The sequence below is a fragment of the Carcharhinus amblyrhynchos genome, chromosome 7 (assembly GCF_965287045.1).
Source record: "Carcharhinus amblyrhynchos chromosome 7, sCarAmb.v2.hapA, whole genome shotgun sequence".
NCBI classification, from domain to species: domain Eukaryota; kingdom Metazoa; phylum Chordata; class Chondrichthyes; order Carcharhiniformes; family Carcharhinidae; genus Carcharhinus; species Carcharhinus amblyrhynchos.
The window spans coordinates 63,894,052-63,920,870 of record NC_137330.1 but is presented as its reverse complement, the minus strand read 5'-3'; the positions used below and the strand labels follow the sequence as shown (position 1 = coordinate 63,920,870).

At 41.7% G+C, this 26,819-nt stretch overlaps 1 protein-coding gene across 1 annotated transcript; it reads left to right on the top strand.

The window, feature by feature from the left end:
• Window positions 1–307: 307 nt before the first annotated feature.
• On the top strand, window positions 308–26,224 carry leg1.1 (liver-enriched gene 1, tandem duplicate 1). The gene is made up of 6 exons (XM_080193432.1): window positions 308–635; window positions 1,833–1,919; window positions 17,505–17,689; window positions 19,846–19,901; window positions 24,449–24,687; window positions 26,052–26,224. The coding sequence occupies exons 1-6, from the start codon at window positions 308–310 to the stop codon at window positions 26,222–26,224; spliced, it is 1,068 nt and encodes a 355-aa protein (XP_080049558.1).
• Window positions 26,225–26,819: the final 595 nt, after the last annotated feature.

Here is a 26,819-nt window from a genome sequence, read left to right as displayed (position 1 = left end):
ATTAAAATATAATCAGATCATAGTTTACTCTTTTAAGTTTTAGTAAAGCACATGGCTTTTTCACCTCTGCATCCAGCATGTAATGTCTCATTAAGGTGTCATAGCTGATATTGTGCACATTTACCAATTGTATTGATTTGTTGTTAATTAAGTTGTCATATCAGTGAGGTTAAAACCTATCAATGTCCCTGGGAAAAGAAACACTTGTGAAGTAGTTTTATTATTCATGATAATTCATACCAAACATACAGAGGGGACCTTGGATCTTATATAAAGAGAATCGAACTTTTATGTGAAGTTGTTCAAAATGGCAAGGCTTATTCTAGTTTGTAAAGTGTCTGCCACTGTACTCCTCGCAGCATTGCTGACAAATTCTTCTAATGCAAACAGACAAAAGAAAGCAAGAGGAAGTGATGATTACCCACCATTATGGGATAACGTTCCTGACTCATTGGATGGTTTTGTTACCATCCATAATAAAACTGTAATTAATCCCTGGAATTACCTGGATCGAATGGGGATGTATAAAATACTACTAAATGTCACAGCTAAGTATATGAATAATTTTGGACCCAGCAATACAGGGAATGTGTTGTGGGGTCTACCTCTGCAACATGGATGGCAGTTTAGAACAGGTACAAGATTATTTGAATATTTTCATGATCTATCTTTGTGCAAATCTCATGTCATTTTGAAGAATTCTAACAAGTTGTACAGTAACAAATGTTATTTAAAAATACAATATATTTAAATATAAAAACCTAGATAATATCCTAAAGTTTAAATGATCAATTATGCATAGTTTGTACAGTGTCAGTGCTTGAGATATTGGAGGACTAATTAGCAGGTGCCTACATTCAAGCAAAGTGAACATCACAGCAGAGCCATTCTTGTCTCATCCAATGATTCTATGCATATGCACACATACTTAGTCAGCAGGAAACAATAGATAGTACTAGTAAGTTCCATTTCTAACTGATTTTTTGTCATTATCCCAATTGTTGCAACACTTCTTGTTTAAGAGCAGCTAACTTAGCACAAACCCATTGGTGCCTTTGTAGTCTGTATGGTTAATACCATATGAGGTATAACACTAAAGTGTTGGTACATACTAATAAACCAAGATGGGTTGATTTTAAAAGTCATGAAGCAACATTATCTTTTTTTTGAATTACACTACTGCACTCTGAATTATTTGGAGTTCCTTAATAGTTTACTTAATTATTTTGAACAGCGCATTAAACTGTTAGACTTGTTGGGTCAGCTCCCTTCACTGCAGCACACAATACTTTTAAAAACAGTCAGCTGTACCTAACCCTAAACCATTGCAACAGAAGTACAGTGCAGATAACTTAAAACTACAAAGGCAAAACATAGCATGGTTTTGAAGTGTCAACCTACAGACTGATGGGATGGAAAATTGTGCTTACAGTTTTACACAGAATGAAATCGCAATGGGATCTGAGTAACAGCAAGTCAGGGAAAAGGTCTTATTCATTGGGAGGAGAGAGGGACTTTTGGTATTGAGTAACCTCTGGGATTCTCATATACCTTGTAACAAATGGTTACGAAGCAGAAGTAACAGATTGGGGAGGGGTTCATCAGCCCTTGTAAAATGTGTTGCACAAGGACTGAGAACAAGTAAATAACTTAGCTATTTAAAAACAAAACTCACAAGTTGCGAAATGTTCTTATCATTTTCAATGAGTTAGTAAAAACTAATTTACTTGATCGTGAGTTGTTTCAAATGCCTGTTTGTTGGAAGAACTTGAGGTAGAATTGGATAGAACTGGTATATTGGTGAGCATGAACTATTTGTCTTGTTATACTAGGTAGATTAGCAGATCCATCCAATGTGTCATCTTGTGGCCAACAAACTGGTGACTTATTGTGCATTTCCACAACAAGTTGGTGGTCCTGTAAGTATTAAACATTATTTACTGTTTTAGCAAATGTGTACATAATAGTTATTTACTTGGTGGTTGGTGTTATATTCACATTCCTCAACCATCTTTGAAAATATCAATTATAATTCTCACAACTGTACTGTAGAAACATTTGGTTCATTGAGTCTGCATCGACATTCCCTGGCAGAGTACCTTACATAGGCCTTTTCCTCCCACCCTATCCCTCTAACCCCACACATTTACCATGGCTAATCCATCTAACCTATATATCTTGGGACACTAAGGGGCAACTTAGAATGGCCAATCCATCTAATCTGCATATCTTTGGACTGTGGAAGGAAACCAGAGCACCCAGAGGAAACCCATGTGGATATGGAAGAAGGTGCAAACTCCGCACAGTCAACCAAGGCCAGAATTGAACCCAGGTCCCTAATGCTGTAAGGCAGCAGTGCTAGCCACTATGCCATCATGCTGCCCCTATGCCACTGACTGGTTTACAGAAGGTTATCACTGGTTATCATTGACTGGTTTACAGAAAGTAACCAAGAGTCAGTTCACTGAATTGGCAGATAAATTGGAGTTGGAAGTATCTGTAGGAGAGAGGAAAGCTGAATTTGTTGAAAGCATTGTAGAATATTTAAAGTTGCAAGGGTTGTCAGATAGACCAAGTTCTTCAAAAAGTGAGGCAATTGAATTAACTAAAATTCAAATACAAATGAAACAATTAGAAATGTAGGAGGAAAAAATGAAAAGGAAGAAAAGTAATAGAATTGAAAAAAAACTTGAAGTAGAGATGCAGGAAAAGCAGACAGAAAGGGAAAGAAAGGAAAGAGATAAAGAGAGAGGTTCTCGGAGAGAATTGAAAATGGAAAAAATAGCAGTGGCAGAAAGATAAAAGAAGGAAAGAGCATTTCAATTTAACATTGGGAAGTTTAAAAATGACACTACAGCATGTCGATGAAGGAAGTAGTTCTAGACATGAAACATTTAAAGAAAAGGATGTGGAAGCAGTTTTTAGTTCTTTTGAGAAGATAGCTCAAAAGATGAAATAGTCAAAAGGAATTTGGACAAAGTAAATTGGTAGGTAAACCTAATGGGCCTGACTTTACCATTTTCATTCTAAGTGCTGAATCTGGGCACAATTCAGATCCGACTTGGAAAACTGCTCTCAGGCACCCCCAGATGCACTCAGCCTGGAAAAGAAATCGTGGGTCTGAAACGTACTGTGGGCGGGGCTTATCATGTCTGAAATGCTGCTGGTCTGATCGGAGCTTTGAACTGCGCACGCGCAGTGAAAAAGATTTGAAAAACGCGCCACTGTCACATTGTCCTGGAGCTGCAAAAAGCGGATAAAGCAGCTCGGGAGTGAAAAGCTAGAACAATGGCCTCCACAGATATCACCCCACCCCCACAATATAACTGTCCCCCTTATCCACCCTACCCACTGCTATCCAGATCAATTTCAACCTTCTGCCCCCCACACCCCACTGATTGCCCACAGAGTAGCAGCCATTTCCTCTGCCCCTGCCCCTCCACCCCCACACCAGGAATTCATCTGGCCTCCCCCTCCCACCAGAGATACATCTTACCTGCCTACCCCACCCGCCCAACCAGAGAACAATTGGGCCTCTCTCCTTCCCTCCTCACCCCCCCACCCCCCACCAGAGATACATTTGAACCGCCTCTTTCTTCTTTCCCCCCCCGCCCCCAGAGAATGATCTGGCCCCCCTCCCCTACTACCAATCTGAATCAGAGAGCCATTGGAAGCTCTGAACTTAACTTCAGAAGCTGGAGGGCACGGAAGACCTTTGCTGAGCAGGTCTGTTTTGCGCCAAATCTGGACACGCAAACACGATGGTAAAGGGGGAAATGCCGGTAAAGTTGGACAGGCAGCCCATTAATTCAATTTAAATGCATGTAAATGCATTTAAATTGCTGTTGCACCCGTTTCTGGTGTGATTCGGATTGCGGTTATTTTCGGGCCTTGTAAAGTGGGCATCTGCATGGGCATGAACCGTGTTAATCATCTCACGTCCAACTTTACCAAGTTTTCGCATCCAAAAACGGGTGCGACACAATGCTAAAATTGGGCCCAATGTTGTGTATCCAACATTATTGGAATATGTATCTGTGGCTTATGATGTGGTAAAGAAAGCTCGCCTTAGTTTGCAGAGTTGGTTCTACAAGGTGAAGATTTGAAGCTCAAAAAGACAGCCTGGACAAATTCACATTGAATTCAAGAGGATGAAGCAAAATAATTTTGACTATTAGAGGCAGGCGTTAAAGATAGAGAGAACACATGAAGCCCTTGGGGAGGTGATTATTTTAGAAGGATTTAAATATTCACTTTCTTTGGTTATTAGGACACATGCTGAGAAACAGAAGTTTAAAACTGCTAGACAGACAGCAGAGTGAGCTGATGATTACAAACTGGTCCATAGAACCAAACTTTTTTCCATCATCATTTTAAACATGAGAAAGATAGAAGGTGGGAAGGACTCTAGAAAACAAGTAGTCAAGGAAGAGGTGGAACAGTTGAGAATGGTCCAGAAATTTCAACTCAGATCAAAAATGTAACTGCTGAGATGGAAGTGACATTTGGAGGCCTAAGTGTTTCCGTTGTAACAAAGTGAGACATATTAAGGCAAATTGTTGCAAATTAAATGGAAGGCCAGTTCCAGTAGTAGGAAAAGAGGCATCTGAAAAGGAAATGGCTATTAAAACTGTAACAGTGGTACAGGTGAAACATATTCTTTCAGAATCAGTAAGAAAGGGGGGTAGGTCTCAAGGTAGTTCAGACAATTATTTGATTACTGGGCAAGGAAATCGGACTATTGGAGGTTACGGGTGATTTGTTTCAAAAGAGAAGTATTCCCTTATTTGTCTAACAAAATGACTAAACAAATTAAAATTTTGAGGGATACAGGAGCAGATCAATCATTGGTGATAGCTGATGATACAATCTGTACTCCAGGAAGTTACAACACCAACTGGGATCATAACACTGGCCGGAATTTTCCTCCCCGCCTGCCATGGGAACCGGAATGGGTGAGAAGCCGACAATGAGAACGGCCGTTGACATCATGTGGGATTTTACGGTTTTGGGATGAGTGAGGCCGTAAAATTGCACCCTATGTCCCAATTCATCTATCTTATCATTAATCATTTAACATTGCAGAGTGGAGGGATAATTAGGTGTTTGAATACCAGTTGCTGATTGCTAATAGGTGTTAATATTAATCTGTAAAGCAAAAGCTGCTTTAAAGTACAAAAAGGTTATTTTGGTGGAAGGGTGAAAACGGGTTCTATGTGTCCTAATTGGAGCATCTTCTCTGAAAGTATTGGTTGGTCCCAACTGCTGACTTCCATATTTTAAATTTGCTTGGAGGTGATAAACCAACACTTTCAGGTTTAGCACTCAAGTGCTGAATAGATGTAATCTTCTAGGAGCAATATATCTGTTCCTTACCTATCCTTAAAAGTGTGGCATTCTCTAACTAACATACAGCAGCATGTTGTTGGATGGCCTCATCCTCATGCCATTCTTTGTTCAGACCAAGGTGGAAACTCTGGCAAAATGACCATGACCATCACTCCCTTTCTCTAGATGGCTTGTGTAAAGTGTTCAATAAGGTGGAGCAGCAAGTGCATACTCCTTTTAGCTAAAGTCCTCAGAGAATTTCTGCAGTAAATATTGATTCTTGACAAAATGTATTGGACAATCTCCCAAGATTCCTTTACTCCTGTATTCAAATACTTTGCAATTAAACCAACATACCATTCCCCTTCCTAAATGCCAACTGCACCATCATGTTAGCTTTCAATAACACATGAACAGGAATGTCCAAGATCTTTTGGACATCAAAACTTGCCAATCTCTCACCATTTAAGATCTGCTCTACATTTCTGTTTTCTAAATAAAATGAATAACCTTTTACATTACCCTTTTACCCTTTGCTTGCTGCTGTGTTGGGGAGAAACTGCTGATCTGCTGGGCTCCTTGCCCTGGATGACTCTGGCAGCATTCTCTGTATAGCTGAATCATTGAGGGCTCCACCGGTGTAATCTTTTACATATAATATAATCCATTTGCCAAGTTCTTGCCTGCTCACGATTCTTGTCTAAATAATCTTATATCTTTCCATCCTCCTCACAACTCACATTCCCACCTAGTTTTGTGTCATCAGTAAACTTGGAAATATCATTGAAATGGATTGTGATAGCTGGGGCCCAAGCACTTATCTTTGTGATATTGCACTAGTCAAATCTGACAACCTGAGAATGACCCACTCATTCCTTCTGTTTTCTGTGTATTAACAAATTCTCAAATGTTGCCTATTTATTACTTTTATGCTCTAATTTTGCTTACTAACTTGTTGTGTGGTGCCTTATCAAGAGCTTTCTGAAAATCCAAACACACTACATCTATTGGTTTCTCTTTATCAGTTCTGTCAGTAATCTCCTCAAAAAACTCCAGCAGGTTTGTCAAACATGGGGGTGAATAACATATGGCACAAATGGGCTTGTACTACATCTGCACTGACATGTTATCAGGTGCGATTACAATGGCTCACATTCTCAATGTCTTCACACTGAAACACAATATTACACTGGGTGGGTGGGCCTAGAATATTGGCAGCCTGCTCACTGTATTTAAGTTCAATTTAATTACTTAGTTAAGCTTGTTAATGTGACAATTGAGTCGAATAATACACCCTGGGAGCAATAAAGCACTCAGAGAATGTGAATCATGCCTGGTGGAAATCTCTTTTTTTCACTGAATGATTGTAAGGATGGGCTAAAAGTCACCAGCTGTGTCCTTAGCTTGATCTCAGCAGTTCAGGCTGCTGTGAGTGCTGCTAGCATTTGTTACCGAAAGCTGTGCTTCCAGGGAATACATTTGCTATGTTGTGTCATTATTTAACAGAAACGTGAATTTAGACTCTCAACTAAGCCTCAGTCAGCTTGGTCGTAAAAATATGGGATAATAGTCTTCATAAGAGCCACTTCCCACTGTGAAGATGAGCGAGGAGATTGAGGAGCAGAGGGAGATTTCCAGATGGTTAGGGGCAGGGTTCATTTATGGTGTATGAAGGTGGCAGACCTGCATCAGAGCACATAGCTGATGAAGATATGATCCTGCAACGTGAGAGTCACAGAGCAAGGACTTATGTTGTCGATCAAGTGTAGAGGCAGAGAATGAGCTACCTTAAAATGTTAGAGACACAGCACTAGAGCAAACACAGGGCCTCCAGAGCCACAGTGATCTCTTTATGTGAGATCTTGGCAGGGAGATAACTTCCAACTTTCTTTGTCATTGGATCATTTCAGGCTGCCTGAAGAGTCCTCAGTAGCATCACACAGCCTACTGCAAACCATTGCATTAAAGTCCTTATTGATACAATGTCCCAAATGACCAGTCAGTATGTTGCATTTTCAATGGACTGCCACAGTCAACTTGAATGCAGTGATTGCGGGTTTCCCCAGGGTTCAGGGAACAATACACTGCAATTCATAATGGTCCTGCAGACTAGCCCCGTACATTTGTTAACAGACAGGGCTATCGCTCCGTAAATGTCCAGTTAGTCTGTGACCACAATGGAAGAATAATGCAGGTATGCGCAAGATACCCATGCAGCCCCCACAATTCCACATTCTCCATAATTCCCAGGTTCCAGGCATGTTCAATGGACCCGATGCCCTGGATGATTGGCACCTGGGTGACAAAAGTTACCCTTCGAAAGGATGGCTTATGACAGTGTCCTTAGAACAGAGGGAGAGGAGCTATAACAGTATCCACAGAACCACCAGTGCCATCAATGAGCAGGCAACAGGGCTGCTAAAGATGAGGTTCTGATGCCTGGATAGTTTATCTGGAGGAACATTGTAGTACTCGCCATCCAGATTTTCACTGATGGTCATTGTGTGCCATGCTCTCCATGACCTCACTATTCAAAGAGAGGATGCCCAGAGAAAGAGGAGATTCAAGATAGTGGGCATTCCTCTGGTGGCGAGATTAAAGAAGAGCAGAGAGAACTCCCTGGCGGAGTGCAAGAGCACACGTGGGAGTGTATGGATGGCTATGACACAAGAGAAGCCTTGAGAAGACAGAAGTTCCAGCAGGTCAGGTAAAGATGCATGTACTGCCTGTGTCATAACATCATTCCAACTGTGACAGTCCTATCAGCACACTCACCACCTCAGTACTTTAGGCAATGTTGCATCTAGACCAATATCCACTACTGACAAGACATGAATTTTTTACTCCATATATTTCCTAATATGCTTACAGATAAACAGAATCTCTACATGAGGGATAGTAAGTTGGAGATCTATTCACATTTGGCAAAGGCCAAACTAATGATAACATCCACAAAATGCAGCTTCCAATGTGACCCACTTAGTGACTAGTGTGGTGTTTTCTTCATTTTATTCGATGTGCTCCAATGCATTGCTCCCCCTTTGCTTGCTGCTGTGTTGGGGAGAAACTGCTGATCTGCTGGGCTCCTTGTCCTGGATGACTCTGGCAGCATTCTCTGTATAGCTGAATCATTGAGGGCTCCACCAGCCCGGAAGAGGCCTATTGAGTTGCAGGAGGAGCTGTCATCATGTCAATCAAGATAGATTGGGTCAATGACAGAGGCTAGAGGAGAGGTTGCCCCGAGAGATGCTCCCAAATGACAACAGTGCTACTCTATCCCCACTGTGAGGACCAATTGGTCCTCCATGCCTTCCCATGAGGTCTCGGGAGTTGGATCAGTGCCCAGGCTCCCAATCCCTCTGTTGCTCTTCGTCTGGGCCCCTGAGCAGAGAATCAGGGTAACAGTGTGTAGGTTAGATCACATACCCATGATTGTGTCTACAATAAGGTGGGTTTGCCCCTTTGGGACAGTTTGTCTACCCAAGGAAGAAACTCTGAAGAGTGGGTGATTGCAGTGCACATGGCTTGAATGAATGCCTCCACAGTCCAGGTTAGAGCACGCAACCTGACCCCAACCTATCTGTCAAATCTCGACACTTCATTGATAATTCCAGAGGCTTATCGTTAGACTGAGACTCAGTCTCTCAACCACCTCAGTCACTCCTACACCTGCCCACACCTGCCTCATCACACTCTCTGGAAGCTGCACCTGCAAATATGAAGTGGCCTTACCAAATGGCACTTGTTCTCATTTGACATGCTAATCCTTGCCAAAGTGCCAGTATCTGTACTGGTGCTTAGTTCAGGGAGAGGATGTGACGCTCCATCCTATGAGGCTTCCTCTTCGGAACCCAATGTCAGTCCTTCAGGAATTACGAGGTCAGCAGATGATGAATCACCCTGCAGGGCACGCAGAAGTCTTTCACAGCCTTTGTGGACGACGCAAGATCACAATATTCAAAGCCATTAGCAATATATGGATTAGGAAATGGATCAAAAGCTTGAATTACATATGGGCATATTATTTATATAAACACCCCAGGCTTCAGTCCACCTCATCTTAGTCATCTGCCCCTTTGTGGCCCAGATCTGGTTAAAGCCCCTTGCAATCTGAACTGCCATAGGTCTCCCTCCAATTTTGCCTCTGCCAATGGAGCGGCTCCATTCCGTGAAAATCTACAGCAAAATCTCCTCCAGTGGTGCGAGGTTGGTCAAATGAGGCACTGCCTCTAATCGTGTTTCTCTCGCAGGCCTGATTTTCATGAAGTGACATTGTAATGATGTAGATTTGTCAGGTACCTCAATTTCAGCATATGTCAAAGCTCAGAAAGGAACGCACAATCTGTACAGTGGTTGACAGCCATTACGCTGTGTATCTTTCTCAAGCCCAAGGCCTTCCCTTCCTATCCCAAAACCAGAATGACATCTCCACAGAGGCGTCAAGGCCACCAACTGTGACAGTGGTGCATAATGCTGCCTTGGACCTCAGAGGCTTGCACACAAATATGCAGAATGAGGACTTATCTTTGTGGATCTCAAGAGGTAATTTAGCCTCTTCCTGCATTGTCTCTAGTTCTCAGGTGCCACACCAAACCTGCAGACCTCAAATGGCCACGTTCACCCAGACAGTTTGGGTTTTGAGCAAGGTATCCTTTTCCTGTCAGTTGGCATCAGGACCTTGCATCTGGTGTTCACAGCCTGGAGGAGGACACAGACGACGTGATCACCAAAATGTGAGGCGGTTGTGGACCATCTTCCCCCTTCCTTACCCTTCATTGACTTTTTGCAGTCATCTATATAAAACATGCACTAGCTAAACAGCTGCTCAATTTTCAGATCTTATTTTGTGGATGATTGTATTTCATGACATTTACTGGGAGAAACACTTAACTCAAAACCTCTGCAGAATTTGACAATGTAGTATAATCTTTAATGCATGTTATAAGAATGTGGAGACTTGACAGTAAAATGATGGGCTAACATTCCAGTGTTATACTGGTTGAATGCTGCACCGGCAGAGATTCAGTCTTTGGAAGAGATGTTAAACTGAGACCCCAGCTGATCTCTCACATGGCTGTAAAACATCCCACAGTACTACTTCAAAGAAGAGCAAGCAAGTTCTCATCAGTGTTCTGGCCAATTTCTATCCCTTAATCAATTATACTAATAAAACTAGTTATCTGGTCATTCTCATGTTGTGTGCAAATTGGGGCTGTCACATTATAACAGTATTGACATTTTATTATAAACCTTGCACTTTTGACAAATGCTGTATTTTTTTGTGAAGGACCATTTAATTCCAAAGTGAAACTAAGAGAGAATTCTGGGAAGAGGGATAATTGGATTCATGGATATGAGGTCATCAAGAAGGCAAATGGGATGCTGGCCTTTATAGCGAGGGGGATAGAATATAAAAGCAGGGAGGTCTTGCTGCAATTGTACAAGGCACTGGTGAGGCTGCAGCTGGAGTACCGTGTGCAGTTTTGGTCGCCGCACTTGCGCAAGGATATTTTGGCCTTGGAGGGAGTGCAGAGGAGGTTCACTAGGCTGATACCGGAGATGAGGGGTTTGGACTATGAAGAGAGACTAAATAGACTGGGTCTGTACTCGTTGGAGTTTAGAAGGATGAGGGGGGATCATATAGAGACGTATAAGATAATGAAGCGGATGGATAGGGTAGACGTACAGAGATTCTTCCCGGTCAGAAAGGACAGCAGGACTAGAGGGCACAGCCTCAAGATAAGGGGGGAGCAGTTTAGAATGGAGTTGAGGAGGAACTTCTTCACTCAAAGGGTGGTGAATCTCTGGAATTCTCTGCCTGTTGAAGTGGTGGAGGCTACCTCACTAAATATATTTAAGACACGGATAGATAGGTTCTTGGTAGGCAAGGGAATTAAGGGTTATGGGGAGAAAGCGGGAAAGTGGAACTGAGCCACTTCAGATCAGCCATGATCTTATTGAATGGCGGGGCAGGCTCGAAGGGCTAGATGGCCTACTCCTGCTCCTATTTCTTATGTTCTTATGTTCTTAGATTTCTGAGAAGTTAAATTCTGCCTGGGGTTGCTATGAGGATGGAATCTTTAAAAAAAGGTTTAATGAGAATTTTAGCCATGAGTGGTTTGAGCAGTTGAGGAGAACAAAGACCCAGACACAATCTCCTGGGGAAGAAGCAGGGGGAATTCACTGAGAATGGGACAAGGACTGTGAACTAATGGGTATAAAGTAGTTAAGATGGAAAGGCATGACACAACTCACAAAGGATACCAGGAACCAAACAGTGAAGGTTGGGAAGGATATGCCTTTTGAAAATTGTGAAAATGATTGGTTTGTGAAAATTGGCTCACGATTTTGTCAGCAGCATGCCATTTCCAGTGTCACAACCTGAACTGTACGCCATTTCTGCTTTCTCTCTTTTTGCCATTTCCCATGTGATTGTAATTAAAATTCTAAGTGCCAGAAGTGTACATGGAAAACACGTGCAATTTAGCAGGGGTTAAACTTTTCATTGGTGAAAACCATGTCAGCTGACATAGTTGCATCTAGGGGCAGCCTAAAGTACTTCCTTTTCAAACAGGAAGGCTATACATCAGTGTCAGAAAGCCCTCCCCTGGGTGTGGTGAGACTGCTGTCTGTAGGAGCTTCAGATCTACCTCCTGGATCAGTAAAGGAACTGAATCTTCACCAGGGAAAAATGGAGGGTTGTGGTTTTTAATCCTGAAGATGCTGAGGGTGAATTGCCTCCAGCTGTGCATAATGTACTTTTGTTGCACTCTATTTAAAATGAAAATTTACCTTTCTATTTGGATTCTTGTTTACCTGTTAAGTAATGTTTGAATTATACTAATTTTAGTTTGTTTGCTACCATAGAAGTTCTGAAAAATTGAAATCTTGACCTTTGATTATTTCTCTTGAGGCATTTGGGAAATTCAGCTCATTTTTAAAAAGTTATCAGTCTCTGTCGGGATCATAACAAATTGGCAGCTTGTCCGGGATAGATCCCAGAGCCTGTAAAACAGTTCCACTGGAATTTTCCAGAATCTCAACAAAAAATTTCACAATTACTTTTCAGTGGGAAATCAACCTTTAAAGCTCAAATCTTCTTGGACAGAACAGACTTGTCTCTTGGTGCCCTGAAGCAGTTGACAAAAGATAATTTGACGGCTGTGGGAGAGATGTTGTGGATCAACTTGGGGGCTAGGAAGGCATTATTGCAGAATTGGCTCATCCTTTGAAGCTTAAGGAAGAAAAGGATGTTTCTACACACATTCAGATAGAATCTGCAACAAAATGATTTAGGGAACAAGAATTAAATTGGAAAAAGAAGAATGAGAAAGAGATAAGGAATAAAAATTGGAATTAAAATTCGAAAAGAGATTAAAATGAATGGAAAGAAGTAAGATACAGAGAATTGAGGAAGGAAAAGTATAAGAGTCAGAAACTCAGCCTGCTCATTTAAAAACGATGCTTGGCATTATTGTACTCCTCCACATCCTCTCTTGGACTCATATATCTGACACACATGCATAGGCACACCAGGGATTACATAATCTGACTCAAACATAACTGTTTTGTCATGGATATAGAGAAATAACTTCACCTCTCTACACTCCCCCACGAGACTCTTGTTAAATCATTCTATCTTAGATCTGCTAGAGCCACTTGGGAGGGTTTGTGGGGGGGGGGGGGGGGATAGCGGTGGTGTGGGACCCAAAGAGAAGGTTGATAACAGCACAGAAGTCAAAGAGAGCACATTAAATAGAACATAAGAACATAAGAAATAGGAGCAGGAGTAGGCCATCTAGCCCTTTGAGCCTCCCCCGCCATTCAATAAGATCATGGCTGATCTGTCGTGGCTCAGTTCCACATTCCTGCCCTCTCCCCATAACCCTTAATCCCCTCTCTTATCAAAAACCCATCAACCTGCGTCTTAAAAATATTTAGCGAGGCAGCCTCCACCACTTCAACAGGCAGAGAATTCCAGAGATTCACCACCCTTTGAGTGAAGAAGTTCCTCCTCAACTCCGTTCTAAACCGCCTCCCCTTTATCTTGAGGCTGTGCCCCCGAGTCCTACTGTCCTTTCTGAGCGGGAAGAGTCTCTCCACCTCTATCCTATCCATCCCATTCATCATCTTATATGTCTCAATGAGATCTCCCCTCATTCTTCTAAACTCTAACGAGTACAAGCCTAGTTTATTCAGCCTCTCCTCATAACTCAACCCCCTCAACTCCGATATCAGCCTAGTAAACCTCCTCTGCACTCCCTCCAAGGCCAAAATATCCTTGCGTAAGTACGGCGACCAGAACTGCACACAGTACTCCAGCTGCGGCCTCACCAATGCCCGATACAGCTGCAGCAAGACCTCCCTACTTTTATATTCAATCCCCCTCGCTATGAAGGCCAGCATCCCATTCGCCTTCCTGACCACCTGCTGCACCTGCAGGTTGGGTTTTTGCGACTCATGCACAAGGACCCCGAGGTCTCTCTGCACCGTCGCCTGCTGCAGTTTTTCGCCACGTAAGTAATAGTCTTTCCTACCATTATTCCTACCAAAGTGGACCACCTCACACTTGCCAACATTAAATTCCATTTGTCATTTCCTGGCCCATTCGCCCAGCCTATCTAGATCCTTCTGCAGACTCTCCACACCCTCCACGCAATTTGCCGTTCCACCAATCTTGGTGTCATCAGCAAATTTCGACACCATACACTCGGTTCCCTCCTCCAGGTCATCTATATAAATGGTAAATAGCTGAGGCCCCAGCACCGACCCCTGGGGCACTCCACTAGTCACCAACCGCCAATCCGAATAGCACCCATTAACCCCCACTCTCTGCCTCCTATTTGACAACCAATCCCCTATCCACGCTAACACCCTAACCCCAACTCCATGCCCCCTTACCTTCTGCAATAACCTCTTGTGAGGTACCTTGTCAAACCCCTTCTGAAAATTAAGAAATAGTAAAGGCAGTGTCAGTGAGTATCAGACAGGTCAGGTAAAAGCAAGACAGAGAGCAAGGGAAATCCAGATTAAACTGCATTTATTTCGATGCAAGAGCCCTCTCAGGCAAGGAAGATAAACTCAGGGCATGGATGGCTACATGGGTCTGGGATATTATAGCTATCACTGAAACATGACAAGGGGAGGAACAGGACTGGCAGCTCAATGTTCCAGAGTACAGATGGTATAGGAAACGTAGAACAGGAGGTAAAAGAGGAGGGGAGTTGCACTTTTGATTAGGGAAAACATCATGGCAGTACTGAGAGGGATTATATCTGAAGGTTTGCCCACTGAGTCTATCTGGGTAGAACAAGAAATAATGGGGAAATTACTTTGGTAAGATTGTACTATAGGCCCCAAGTAGTCAATGGGAAATTGAGGAGCAAATATGTAAGGAGATTACAGATAGCTCCAAGGAAAATAGGGGGGTAATAGTAGGGAATTTAACTTTTCCAACATTGATTGGGACAGCCATAATATTAGAGGCTTGGATGGAGAGAAATTTCTTGAGTGTATTCAGCAGGACTTTCTCATTCAGCGTGTGGATGGCCAAACTAGACAGGGGTCACCTCCTTTTGGAAAATAAGGAAGGACAGGTGACAGAAGTGTAGTGAGGGATGACTTTGGGACCAGTGGCCATAATTCCATTAGTTTTAAGTTAGCTATGGAGAACGATAGGTTTGGCCTAAAAGCTAAAATTCTAAATTGGGGCAAGGCCAACTTTGATGGTATCAGACAGGAACTTTCAAAAGTTAATTGGGGGAGTCCATTGGCAGACAAAGTGACATCTGGTAAGTGGGAGTCTTTCAAAAGTGTATTAACCAGGGTTCAGAGTAAATACATTCCTCTTAGAATGAAGGGCAAGGCTGGTAGAAGTAGGGAACCCTGGATGACTCGGGATATTAAGGCCCTGGTCAAGAAGAAGAAGGAGGCACATGACATGCATAGGCAGCTGGGATCAAATGGATCCCTTGAAGAGTATAGAGGGTGTAGGGGTAGTTATGAGAGGAATCAGGAGGGCAAAAAGGGGATACGAGATTGCTTTGGCAGATAAGGCAAAGCAGAATCCAAAGAGATTCTACAAATACATAAAGGGCAAAAGAGTAACTAGGGACAGAGTAGGGCCTCTTAAGGATCAACAAGATCATCTATGTGCGGATCCACAAGAGATGGATCGAGATCCTAAATGAATATTTCTCTTCAGTATTTACTGTTGAGAAAAACATGGATGCTAGGGAACTAGGGGAACTAAGTAGTGATATCTTGAGGAGTGTACATGTTACTGAGAAATAAGGGGGAAATTACTTTGGTAAGATTGTACTATAGGCCCTAAACAGTCAGTGGGAAATTGTGGAGCAAATATGTAAGGAGATTACAGATAGCTCCAAGGAAAATAAGGTGGTAATAATAGGGAATTTAACTTTTCCAACATTGACTGGGACAGCCATAATATTAGAAGCTTGGATGGAGAGAAATTTCTTGAGTGTATTCAGCTGGAAGTAATAAAACACATCAAAGTAGACAAATCCCCAGGAGTTGATGAAGTGTACCCTAGGATGTTGTGGGAGGCTAGGGAGAAAATTGCTGGTCCCCTAGCAAAGATATTTGAATCATCAACAGCCACAGGCGAGGTACCTGAAGATTGGAGGATGGCAAATGTTGTGCTTTTGTTTAAAAAGGGCTGCAGGGAAAAGTCTGGGAACGAGAGGCAGGTAAGCCTCACATCTCCAGTGGGTAAATTGTTAGAAGGTATTCAGAGACAGAATTTACAGGCATTTAGAGAGGCAAGGACCGATTAGGGACAGTCAGCATGGCTTTGTGAGTGGAAAATCATGTCTCACAAATTTACTTGAGTTTTTTGAAGGGGTAACCAAGAAGGTAGATAAGGGTTATGCCATTGGTGTTGTCCACATGCATTTTAGCAAGGCCTTTGACAAGGTATCGCATGGCAGGTTGTTGCATAAGATTAAATCTCACGGGATCCAGGGTGAGGTAGCCAAATGGATAAAAAATTGGCTTGATAACAGAATGATGATGACAGAAGCCAGAGGGTTGTTGTAGAGCGTTGTTTTTCAAACTGGAGGCCTGTGACTGGCGATGTGCAGATGACCCCAAGATTGGTGGCATAGTGGACAGTGAAGAAGGTTATCTCGGATTGCAACGGGATCTTGAACAATTATGCCAGTGGGCTGACGAATGACAGGTGGAGTTTAATTCAGATAAAAGCAAGGTGAGACATTTCGGTAGATCAAACCATGGCAGGGCTTGCTCAGTTAATGGTAGGGCACTGGGGGGTAGTTAGAGAACAAAGAGATGTAGGGGAACAGGCTCCTTGAAAGTGGAGTAACAGGTTGGTGAAGGAGGCATTCAGCGTGCTTGGTTTCATTGGTCAGAACATTGAATACGGGAGTTGGGACATTTCGTTGAAGTTGTACAAGACACTGGTAAGGCCACACTAGGAATACTGTGTACAGATCTGATCACCCTATTATACAAAGGATATTATTAGACTAGGAAGAGTGCAGAAAACATTTACTGGGATGCTAGTGGGACTTGACGCTTTGAGTTATAAGGAGAGGCTGGATAGACTGGGACATTTTCCCTGGAGCTTAGAAAGCTGAGGGGTGATCTTATAGAGGTCTATAAAATAATGAGGGGAATAGATCAGGTAGATAGTCAATTTCTTTTCTCAAATGTAGGGGAGTCTGAAAATAGATAGCATAGGTTTAAGGTGAGAGAATCAAAAGGGTCCAGAAGGGAAATTTTTGAACACACAGGGTGGTGAGTGTCTGGAACAAGCTGCTAGAGGTAGTCGTAGAGGCAGATACAATTTTGCCTTTTAAAAAGTGTTTAGACAGTTACATGAGTAAGATAGCTATCGAGGGATATTAGCCAAATGCGGGCAATTGGGATTAGCTTATTCGTTAAAAAATGGCATGGACAAGTTGGACTGAAGGGCTGGGGTTTCCATGATAAAAGCCTCTATGACTCTATTTACTCGAAACTGGGAAATATACAATTTGCAAAGGATTCCATTCCATTAATATCCAGTTATTCCAGAAAAGCACTGTGCTCAAGCACGGGGAACTGGGAGGATTTGGATGCTGCCTACTGCCTGTTTATCAAGTTCTATACTTCAAAATAGTCATATATTTTGGCCTTCGTTTTTGTGTTAGGTATGAATTACTATCTGGCCACAATACCATTTCTGGGAGCAATTGAAGCAGGCTTCTTTGATGAATGGCCTTTTGAAATAGAAATCTTGCCTCCTGAAGAACACATGGATGATTTTTGTTACAACACAGCAGACTGTCATATACTCATCCCTGATACAATGGCTAAATGGACAACATTCTTTCAGGTATGCTGACTTTTCAAGTTATTGGAATTTTGCACATATTCAAATACTTCTGATGCCACTACACAGAATGGAGACAGGTGATAATTTGTTCTGTGCAAAATGGAGTTGAATGATCATGGTACACAAATTGAATCATACCTGGTGAGTTTTTCAGGCATTAAATTGGTACCAAAGTAGATAATATAGTGTGAGATTCAGTTGTGCCTATCCCAAGCCAAATGAGTATGCCTCAGATGATATCCAGGTTGCACGCTGAAGTATTAAAAAAACCTCAAAATAATAATTATATAATGGTAGTGCTGGCAAAGCAGAGCTAAATGCACATGTGGAAATCTTGAATGATGCTGCTGAGACACAGCACATAGCTGAGAAATAGGAGGGGAACAATATAGATCCTTGATGGACTCCACACCCAGACGGAAAAACTAGATTTTCAGATCCTGGTAAAAATCAGTAATACCAGCAATATTGAGACCAGAGTTCCATGGTAGGCTTTACTGTTTTTTCTTTTTGAAGCTATAACAGTACATGATTGCAGAGATGCCATTGCAGGTGATTACCTTGCTATAACTGAATACATAACAATGGAACCAAACAAAAATAGTCTCAATCAGCTGGATGTTGAGAAGGATGGTGTGGTCATCCATAGAAACATAGAAAATAGAAACTGGAGAAGGCCGTTCAGCCCCTCGAGCCTGCTCTGCCATTCAATATGATCATGACCGATCATCGAAATCAATTTCCTGATCCTGCCTTCCTCCCATATCCTTTGATCTCTTTAGCCCTGAGAGCTATATCTAATTTCTTCTTGAATCAGACAATGTTTTGGCCTCAATTACATTTGGTGGTAATGAATTCCACACATTCACCACCCTCTGGGTGAAGGAATTTCTCCTCACCTCTTCTAAAATGTTTACCCTTTAGTCATCCATAGAAATATAGAAAATAGGAACTCAAGTAGGCCATTTAGCCCCTTGAGCCTGCTCTGCCATTCAATATGATCATGGCTGATCCTTCATCCCAATGCCATGCTCCCACTCTCTTCCCATACCCTTTGATACATTTGATCTCTTTAGCCCTGAGAGCTATATCTAATTTCTTCTTGAATCAGACAATGTTTTGGCCTCAATTACATTTGGTGGTAATGAATTCCACACATTCACCACCCTCTGGGTGAAGGAATTTCTCCTCACCTCTTCTAAAATGTTTACCCTTTAGTCATCCATAGAAATATAGAAAATAGGAACTCAAGTTGGCCATTTAGCCCCTTGAGCCTGCTCTGCCATTCAATATGATCATGGCTGATCCTTCATCTCAATGCCATGCTCCCACTCTCTTCCCATACCCTTTGATACATTTGAGTCTAGAAATCTATTACTTTCTTAAATATATCCAGTGATTTTTTGGCTTCCACAACCTTCTGTGGTAGAGAATTCCACAGCTTCACCACTCCCTGAGTGAAGAAAAGTGAAGCAGAGTTTAGCCATGGTCAAACAGTATGGTACTTATGACTTTGATAAGAAGCATTTCAGTGTTCTGGCAGGAGTCAAAACATAAGGATTCAGACAAGGTGTTGTAGGAAAAATGGGCAGATTTGGAAGGTGACAACACATCCAAAGGAAAGGGAGGTTGAGTTGGGGAAATAGTTTCCAAGGTCAGAGTGTTTGTTTTTTGCGTAGAGAGACAATATTTGAAAGGGGGGGGGGGAGTTGGTGGTGGCGTCAAAGACCCAAACAAAAGGAACTGCTTACAATATCAGAAAGGGAAGTGGTGTCATCAGCAGTTTAGTTGGAATAAGGTTAAGAGAGTAAGAGGTGGGTTTTAGATGAGAGGGTAAATAGGAGAAAAATTGAAGAAAGCTGTGAGATCAGGGCTAGGGCAAGTTGACCCAGTGAGTGAGGGAAGGCCAAGAAGCACCAAAGTCAGCTGTTTGGATGGTCTCAATCTTGGTAAAAAAAATCCCTTGGCTTTGCACATTCGTTCTTGGAGGAGCCGGAGAGAGGTATTTAAGAAGATTGTTTTTAACAAAGAGAAACAGATGGTTGTTATGACTCTTCTGAGCTATAAAAACTCAAAGAAACTCTGTTTCTTGCTCCACTGATGGTGCTGAAATTTTATGTTTTTATTCACGGTGCCTGGTTATCTTTGCATTTCAGGATAATCCTGGAATAGTGAACAATTTTGGCAGATGTGAGCTGAACCCAATAGTAATGTATATAGTCCAGCCAAATCAGCTAATGAATAGCTAAACCAATTGTTTGCCGTAAACGTTCAAGTCTATGTCCTTTGCACTAAAGTGGGCAGAGAGTATGGCCGCACCAGGGAAATGGTTGTGGTAAGAGAGCGGAATAGTTTTCATCAGGACTAGGACAACAAAGGAAGAATTGAAGATGTAATTCAACAGATTGGCAGCTGAAGAAATGTCATAGCAAATGAAGGGACGAAGCTAGATGGTTTGAAAAGAATGGGTGGAATTGATCTGGGGAGTTGGTTTTCTGGGAATGGACAAAGAAGGAATTGGGCTTGGGTGAGGGAGTGGAAGAATGAAGAGGGTTGGAAGGAAGTGTTCAATGATGTCGTATATGTAATGAGCACAAAGGGAGAAGAAAGGTCACATGAAATAGGACATAGAACATAAACAGTACAGCACAGTACAGGCCCTTTGGCTCTCGATGTTGTGCCGAGCTATGTCCAAACCCAAGATCAAGCTATCCCACTCCCTATCTTTCTGGTGTGCTCCTGTCCAAGAACCGCTTGAAAGTTCCTAAGGTGTCCGACTCCACTATCACAGCAGGCAGTGCATTCCACACCCCAACCACTCTTTGAGTAAAGAACCACCTTGGACATCCCCCCTATATCTCCCACCATGAACGTTATAGTTATGCCCCCTAGTAACAGCTACATCCACCCGAGGAAATAGCCTCTGCACGTCCACTCTATCTATCCTCCTCATCATCATATAAACCTCTATTAAGTCGCTTCTCATCCTCCTCCACTCTAAAGAGAAAAGCCCCAGCTCCCTCAACCTTCCCTCATAAGACCTACCCTCCAAACCAGGCAGCATCCTGATAAATCTCCTCTGCACTCTCTCCAATGCTTTCGCATCCTTGTTACAGTGAGGTGACCAGAACTGAACACAATATTCCAAATGTGGCCTCTCCAAGGTGTAGTATAGTTGCAGCTTAACCCCACGACTCTTAAACTCAAACCCCTTGTTCATAAACGCTAACACACTATAAGTCTTCACGGCTCTATCCACTTGAGTGGCAACCTTCAGAGATCTGTGGATATGAACCCCAAGATCTCTGCTCCTCCACATTCCTTAGAGCCCTGCTGTTGACCCTGTAATCCACATTCAAGTTTGTTGTACTAAAATGAATCACCTTACACTAGTCAGGATTAAACTTTTCTGCCCAGCTCTGCATCCTATCAATGTCTCTTTGCAGCCTACAAGAGCCGTCCACCTCATCCACTACTCCACCAATCTTGGTGTCATTAGCAAATTCACTAATTCACCCTTCAGCCCCCTCTTCCAAGTCATTGATAAAAATCACAAATAGCAGAGGACCCAATACTGATCCCTGTGGTACACCGCTGGTAACTTGCCTCCAGCCTGAAAATTTTCCCTCCACCACCACCCTCCCTGAGACAGCAGTTACTTATCCAATCGGCCAAATTTCCTTCTATCCACTCCTCCTTACTTTCTTCATGAGCCTACCATGGGGAACCTTATCAAATACCTTACTAAAATCCATGTATATGACATCAACTGCTCTACCCTCATCTACACACTTAGTTACCTCCGCAAAGAATTCAATCAAATTTGTGAGGCAGGACTTACCCCTCATGAAACCGTGCTGACTATCCCAGATTAAACTATATCTTTCCAAATGGTCGTAAATCTTACCTCTTAGGACCCTTTCCATAAACTTACCGACCACTGAAGTAAGACTAACTGGCCTATAATTACCATGGTCATTCCTATTTCATTTCTTGAAGAGAGGAACAACATTTGCCACTCTCCAGTCCTCTGGCATAATCCCCATGGACAATGATGACCCAAAGATCAAAACTAAAGGCTCCACAATCTCATCCCTTGCCTCCCCAATGATAAGCTTGAGGGGATAGATGTGAATATGTCATAGAATAGAAACCCTACAGTACAGAAAGAGACCATTCGGCCCATCGAGTCTGCACTGACCACAATCCCACCCAGGACCTACCCCCACATCCCTATATTTTACCCACTAATCCCTCTAAACCACACATCTCAGGACACAAAGGGACAATTTTTAGCTTGGCCAATCAACCTAACCCGCATATCTTTGGACTGTGGGAGGAAACTGGAGCACCCGGAGGAAACCCACGCAGACACGAGGAGAATGTGCAAACTCCACACAGACAGTGACCCTAGACAGGAATTGAACCCAGGTCACTGGAGCTGTGAAACAGCAGTGCTAACCACTGTGCTACCGTGCTACCTCTATGGATAGAGAGAGATTGAGAAATTAGATATACAGTAAACTCAGAGAAGAGAGGGCATGATGAGTCGAGATGGTGGAAGAGAAGTCACTCGTTGCAGAGGATGTGGGAGGAAAATGGTAAAATTACCTTGGTGAGCAACTTGGCATGGTATTTCAGTTAGCAGTAGAGGATGTCCTTGAGTTGGAAAAGCACGTATGGATGCGCTCTTCACTTCCCACTTTTTGCCTGGTCCCTTAAGTTGTGTACAACCTAGTTTGCATGAAAGAAAGGACTGTGTTAGTGTTAGCCTTGTGAGGATGTGACTGCCATGGTCAAATAGATGATGTGTTGTGTAGAAGTTGTGAATGATGAAGAAGTGAAAATAGCAATAGTGCTGAGAATAGGAGATGCAGATTGGGTGAGTAGGAGAAGGGGTAGTGTAAAGTGTGGTACAGTGATTGGAGGAGTGCAAAAGGAGGAGAGAGAGCTGCAGGTGTGAGAAAGGATTCATATCTCAGCAAGATACCTTCAACAAACATCAATGCTAAATTGAGGATGTTTGATTATATTATAGCTTTGACAAATGTGCACTCTATCAAATTTGTGTAGTTTCTATATTCATCTTAATGTAATAACAAAGTGAAATTGCTTAAATAAACTGGCCTTGGCATTTACTTACAAGCGTTTGTTTAACAGGTTCTAAAAAACACAAAGGATTTTCCCCAAAGCATGCTGTTACCTACCATCTCAACAGAAGAGGATAATGTTTGGCATCATGTCTGGACAGCACATGTATCATCAATCAAAGCTGCACTTCCAAAATTTTCTGAAAGGTTTTTTCCCTAACCTTTTCTTATTTCTATCAATGTATCTTATTCTAGTGCTTTTGCCCTGAATGGCTTTTCTTCAGGTCCAAGTGCATCTTCCTTTCTTCTATCAATACTTCACCATTTCTTAACTCACACTGTGTCCTGCTTACCCATCACCCCCACGTTCACTGACTTACTTTGGATTCCAAAGCAATGCCTCAAATTAAACATTCTCATCCTTGTTTTCAAATCTATCTAGGGCCTTTCCCATCCTTGCCTTGTCTCATGTTCCAGCCCTTCAAATCTCCAGGCGCAGTTTGATGTCAGCTGGGGCAATGCAGTGGATTTTATTGCTGCCACTTATTTTCCCACAAACTTTAATCAAACCAATGTCTTCCAAGTTTACCTTCCTCAGCTCAACCCCAATTTTAAATGTTCCACTTTTATTGCTGGGCCTTCAGCTGCCTGTACCCTATGCTGCCTTCTTAAGCCTTTTTACCTCTATTTCCTCCTTTAAGATACTCCTTAAAACCTACTTATTTGTCCAAACTGTTGATCATAAGGACATGTGAACATGAGAAATGGAACAAGGGGTAGGTTATTACCTTTTGAGCCTGCACGACCTTCCAATTAGATCGTGGTTCAGGAGTATTGTGTCCAATGAGCACCACACTTTAGGAAGTATGTGAAGCTTGAGAGAGGGTGTAGAAAAGATCTGTGAGAATGGTCCCATGACTGAGGAATTTCAATTAAGTGGATAAACCAGAGCTGGGGATGTATTCCTGAGATGAGAAATTCAAGAGATTAGATGGAGGTGTTTGAAATCATGATGAGTCTAGACAGAGTGGATAGAAAGAATGTGTTCCCCTAGGTTCAAGAACCAGCCGACACTGATTTAAGGTGATTAGCAAAAAAAAAACAATGGCCACATCAGGAAAACATCTTTATGAAACAAGTGCTTAGGATCTGGAATGCATTGCTACAGTATGTGATGGAGGCAGGCTGAATTAAATAGGCACCATGAAGGTGAAAGATGTTCCAGAGCTAAGGGGGAAGGCCAGAGGAATGGGACTAGCTGAGTTGTTCTGCAAAGAGCCAGCGAACACTCAATGAGCTGAATGATCTCTTTTTGTGCTGTAACCACTCCATCATACTATAGTGATCCTGCAATCTAAATAGGAGTTGTTCCCATGAGCATGATGTTTTAGTGCTCTCTGTCTATCCCTATCTTGCTGTGAACATAGCTTTTTTCTCTCTGTGGATCCACCCTGTATAGCAGTCCTGAGTGTTTACTCATACTTGTGCACTCCTCTTCCATTTAATTTTGATCATTCCCAGAGGTTTTTAAATGTCAATATTTCTAACTTTGCCACCAAGCCCTTTACACTTTCTGAAAAGTACTCAACTGCATGGAACAGAAAGCAATTGTGGTGTAAATTTACTAAATTTGAAATTGTATATTTTACTTAGTCCTTTTTTTTGACAGATTAACGTACATTTCAGTTCCTGAAGCGCAGTTTGGTGTCAGCTGGGGCAATGCAGTGGATTTTATTGCTGCCACTCATTTTCCCACAAACTTTAATCAAACCAATGTCTTCCAAGTTTATCTTCCTCAGCGAATATTATTAAGCAGTGATAAAGCACCATCTATTCCTGATCTGAGTAAAGCGGAGAACTGGGCCCTTATTGCACTTGATATTTTATATAAAGGAAACAAAATGACAGGTGAGTAACTATACACCTTTTATACAGTATTCAAAGTAACATAAACTAACATATGTGGTGACAAATTGTTTAAAAATGCATTGTTCACTACATTTCAGAAAAAATATTGAAAGATAATGCAATTGAAAGATTATACAGTTATTTTTGTTCATTAATCGGCTTTTGGCTAACAACCCAAATATGCCATTATTACCATAAAGTACAATTCCTAATCTTTGCTTATGAAATTAAATGTCAGGAAATCCCTGCTGCAGACTATGAAAAACACAACGTAATTCATCTAAAGAATACATACAAACATAAGTTGCTAGGAGTCTTGAGAATTCAGACCAGTGATGCAATAAACTTGCAGAGTTTTCTGGAGGGTTGCAATTGTAGACCTGAATCATTCATTGCACACCTCTAGAATGGAACACTATGGTTATCTTTAACATCACTTTTGAATTTGTAATGACTCTTTTTGTTACTTTCTTTGATCAGATAGAACATATTCTATGTTTGGAGTGTCCCAATTAGTTAACATTCCACCATTTTTAAAGATTGTATATTAAAAGTTGACAGTAAAAAACATTTATAAAGACAAAAGACAGCAGAAATTCTATTAGCAAGGAATATTAAACCAGTTTTTTTTCCTCTCCATGTTGAGGTATTCAGTATATTTGTGCAATATTAACTCATCCTGTAGACAAAAAACTGCTGTGAAATTTATGCAGCTGAAATATGGTATAGTGATGGATTAATTGTAATGCTGAACGGCTTCTTCCAGTGTTACAGTGCCCCTCAGTGGTTGCTTGAAGAGGAGCAAAGAAATGAAAGTCACTGAATAAATTTGCAGTCTTTAAGTACTCAGTTTTTTCCTTTCTTTCATAAACTCACAACATCCTAAGAACTATTGATTCAGCATTTGATACAAATAATTTCAACCCAAATTGCTTTAACCCAACTTCAGATGAGCACCAACTTGTATGCCAGTATGATTTTTCAGAATTCCCTTAACAGCCATCTTTGTGACCCCTCTGCAATTGTTGGATAAGTTAAATATGAACATTTTGGCAATATAGTCTCATTCACACTCCAAGCTGAGGTGAAAATTCATTCACAGTGAATGCTTACATTTAGCAGAGTAAAGAGTTCCATGAAGTCTTAGAAATTAAAGCAGTGTTTTATATCTCAAAACACAAAACGCGACGATTGTTTTCTTTCTTGCTAGTAAAAATTAATTAGTATCTTTAGATGTCACAGTACTAATTTATATGCAATACCATATATGTTGAACTAATGTTTTTGACTTTTATTGATCTGCATTTTATTGCTTCCTTTATAGAAAATTGTGTTTTGTATATTTAACATTTTTCTTTATCCAGATGGTCAGTTATTAAATTTTTGGAGGAGGTCTATGTGCTCAGAAAAAGGCAGAGAGGAAGGCCGATACTTGTTGGAAAATGTTGTTTCAAATCCTGACCTCATTTTACCTGGGATACGGAAAATCCTTCTGGAGTTCATTAAGAATCATAACTGTGTTACAACTGATGCTTAATCTTTATGTTTGAGTCTTTGTGGAGGTCTAATTTGCAATAAAGTATAAACATATTCTAACAAAAGCATTTCAATCAGCATCACAGAATAGTTAACAGACAAATGAACTGCGCAATTTTATTATATCTCAAATTGTTGTGAAATCTCTTGGGCAGACTCAGCCCCTAAAATATCCAGACCTCAGTACCTGAATTAGGTAATTGCAATGAGGGAGGCGGCATATAGCACTCTTTGGAGCACAGTACTGGCTGCATCCCTGAAGAAAAGAAGTACTTTTGACAATTCCTGTCCTTTGAAAGCATCAGCACCATTATAGGGGCAGGGACAGTTAAAGTCCTGTGGAAGATCCAGGAAGATTTTATTATTTAAAGATATTTTATCTGGAAATCATATGACAAAGAATTTTTAAGCAATAAGTGAATTGTACCTTGATGGTCATAACTTTTACTTAAAAGCTTGTGTCCCTTGTAAATATTTTTTGTATTTTTGTGCAAAGCCTCCCAGCAGTCCAGGAGCCCCCAAGTTCTCCATGGACGGAACTGACAATGGGGATGGGGATCAGGGAGGGGGGGTGGGGTGGATGTGAGTAGGGGAAG

What these genes read in the sequence shown, in the direction of transcription:
- leg1.1 (XM_080193432.1), top strand. Translation starts at nt 308, where the DNA reads ATGGCAAGGCTTATTCTAGTTTGTAAAGTGTCTGCCACTGTACTCCTC. An exon ending in AATGGACAACATTCTTTCAG is followed by an intron (nt 17,690 to 19,845) that starts GTATGCTGACTT and finishes TTTGCATTTCAG; the next exon opens with GATAATCCTGGAATAGTGAA. An exon ending in GAGCTGAACCCAATAGTAAT is followed by an intron (nt 19,902 to 24,448) that starts GTATATAGTCCA and finishes TTTTTTTGACAG; the next exon opens with ATTAACGTACATTTCAGTTC.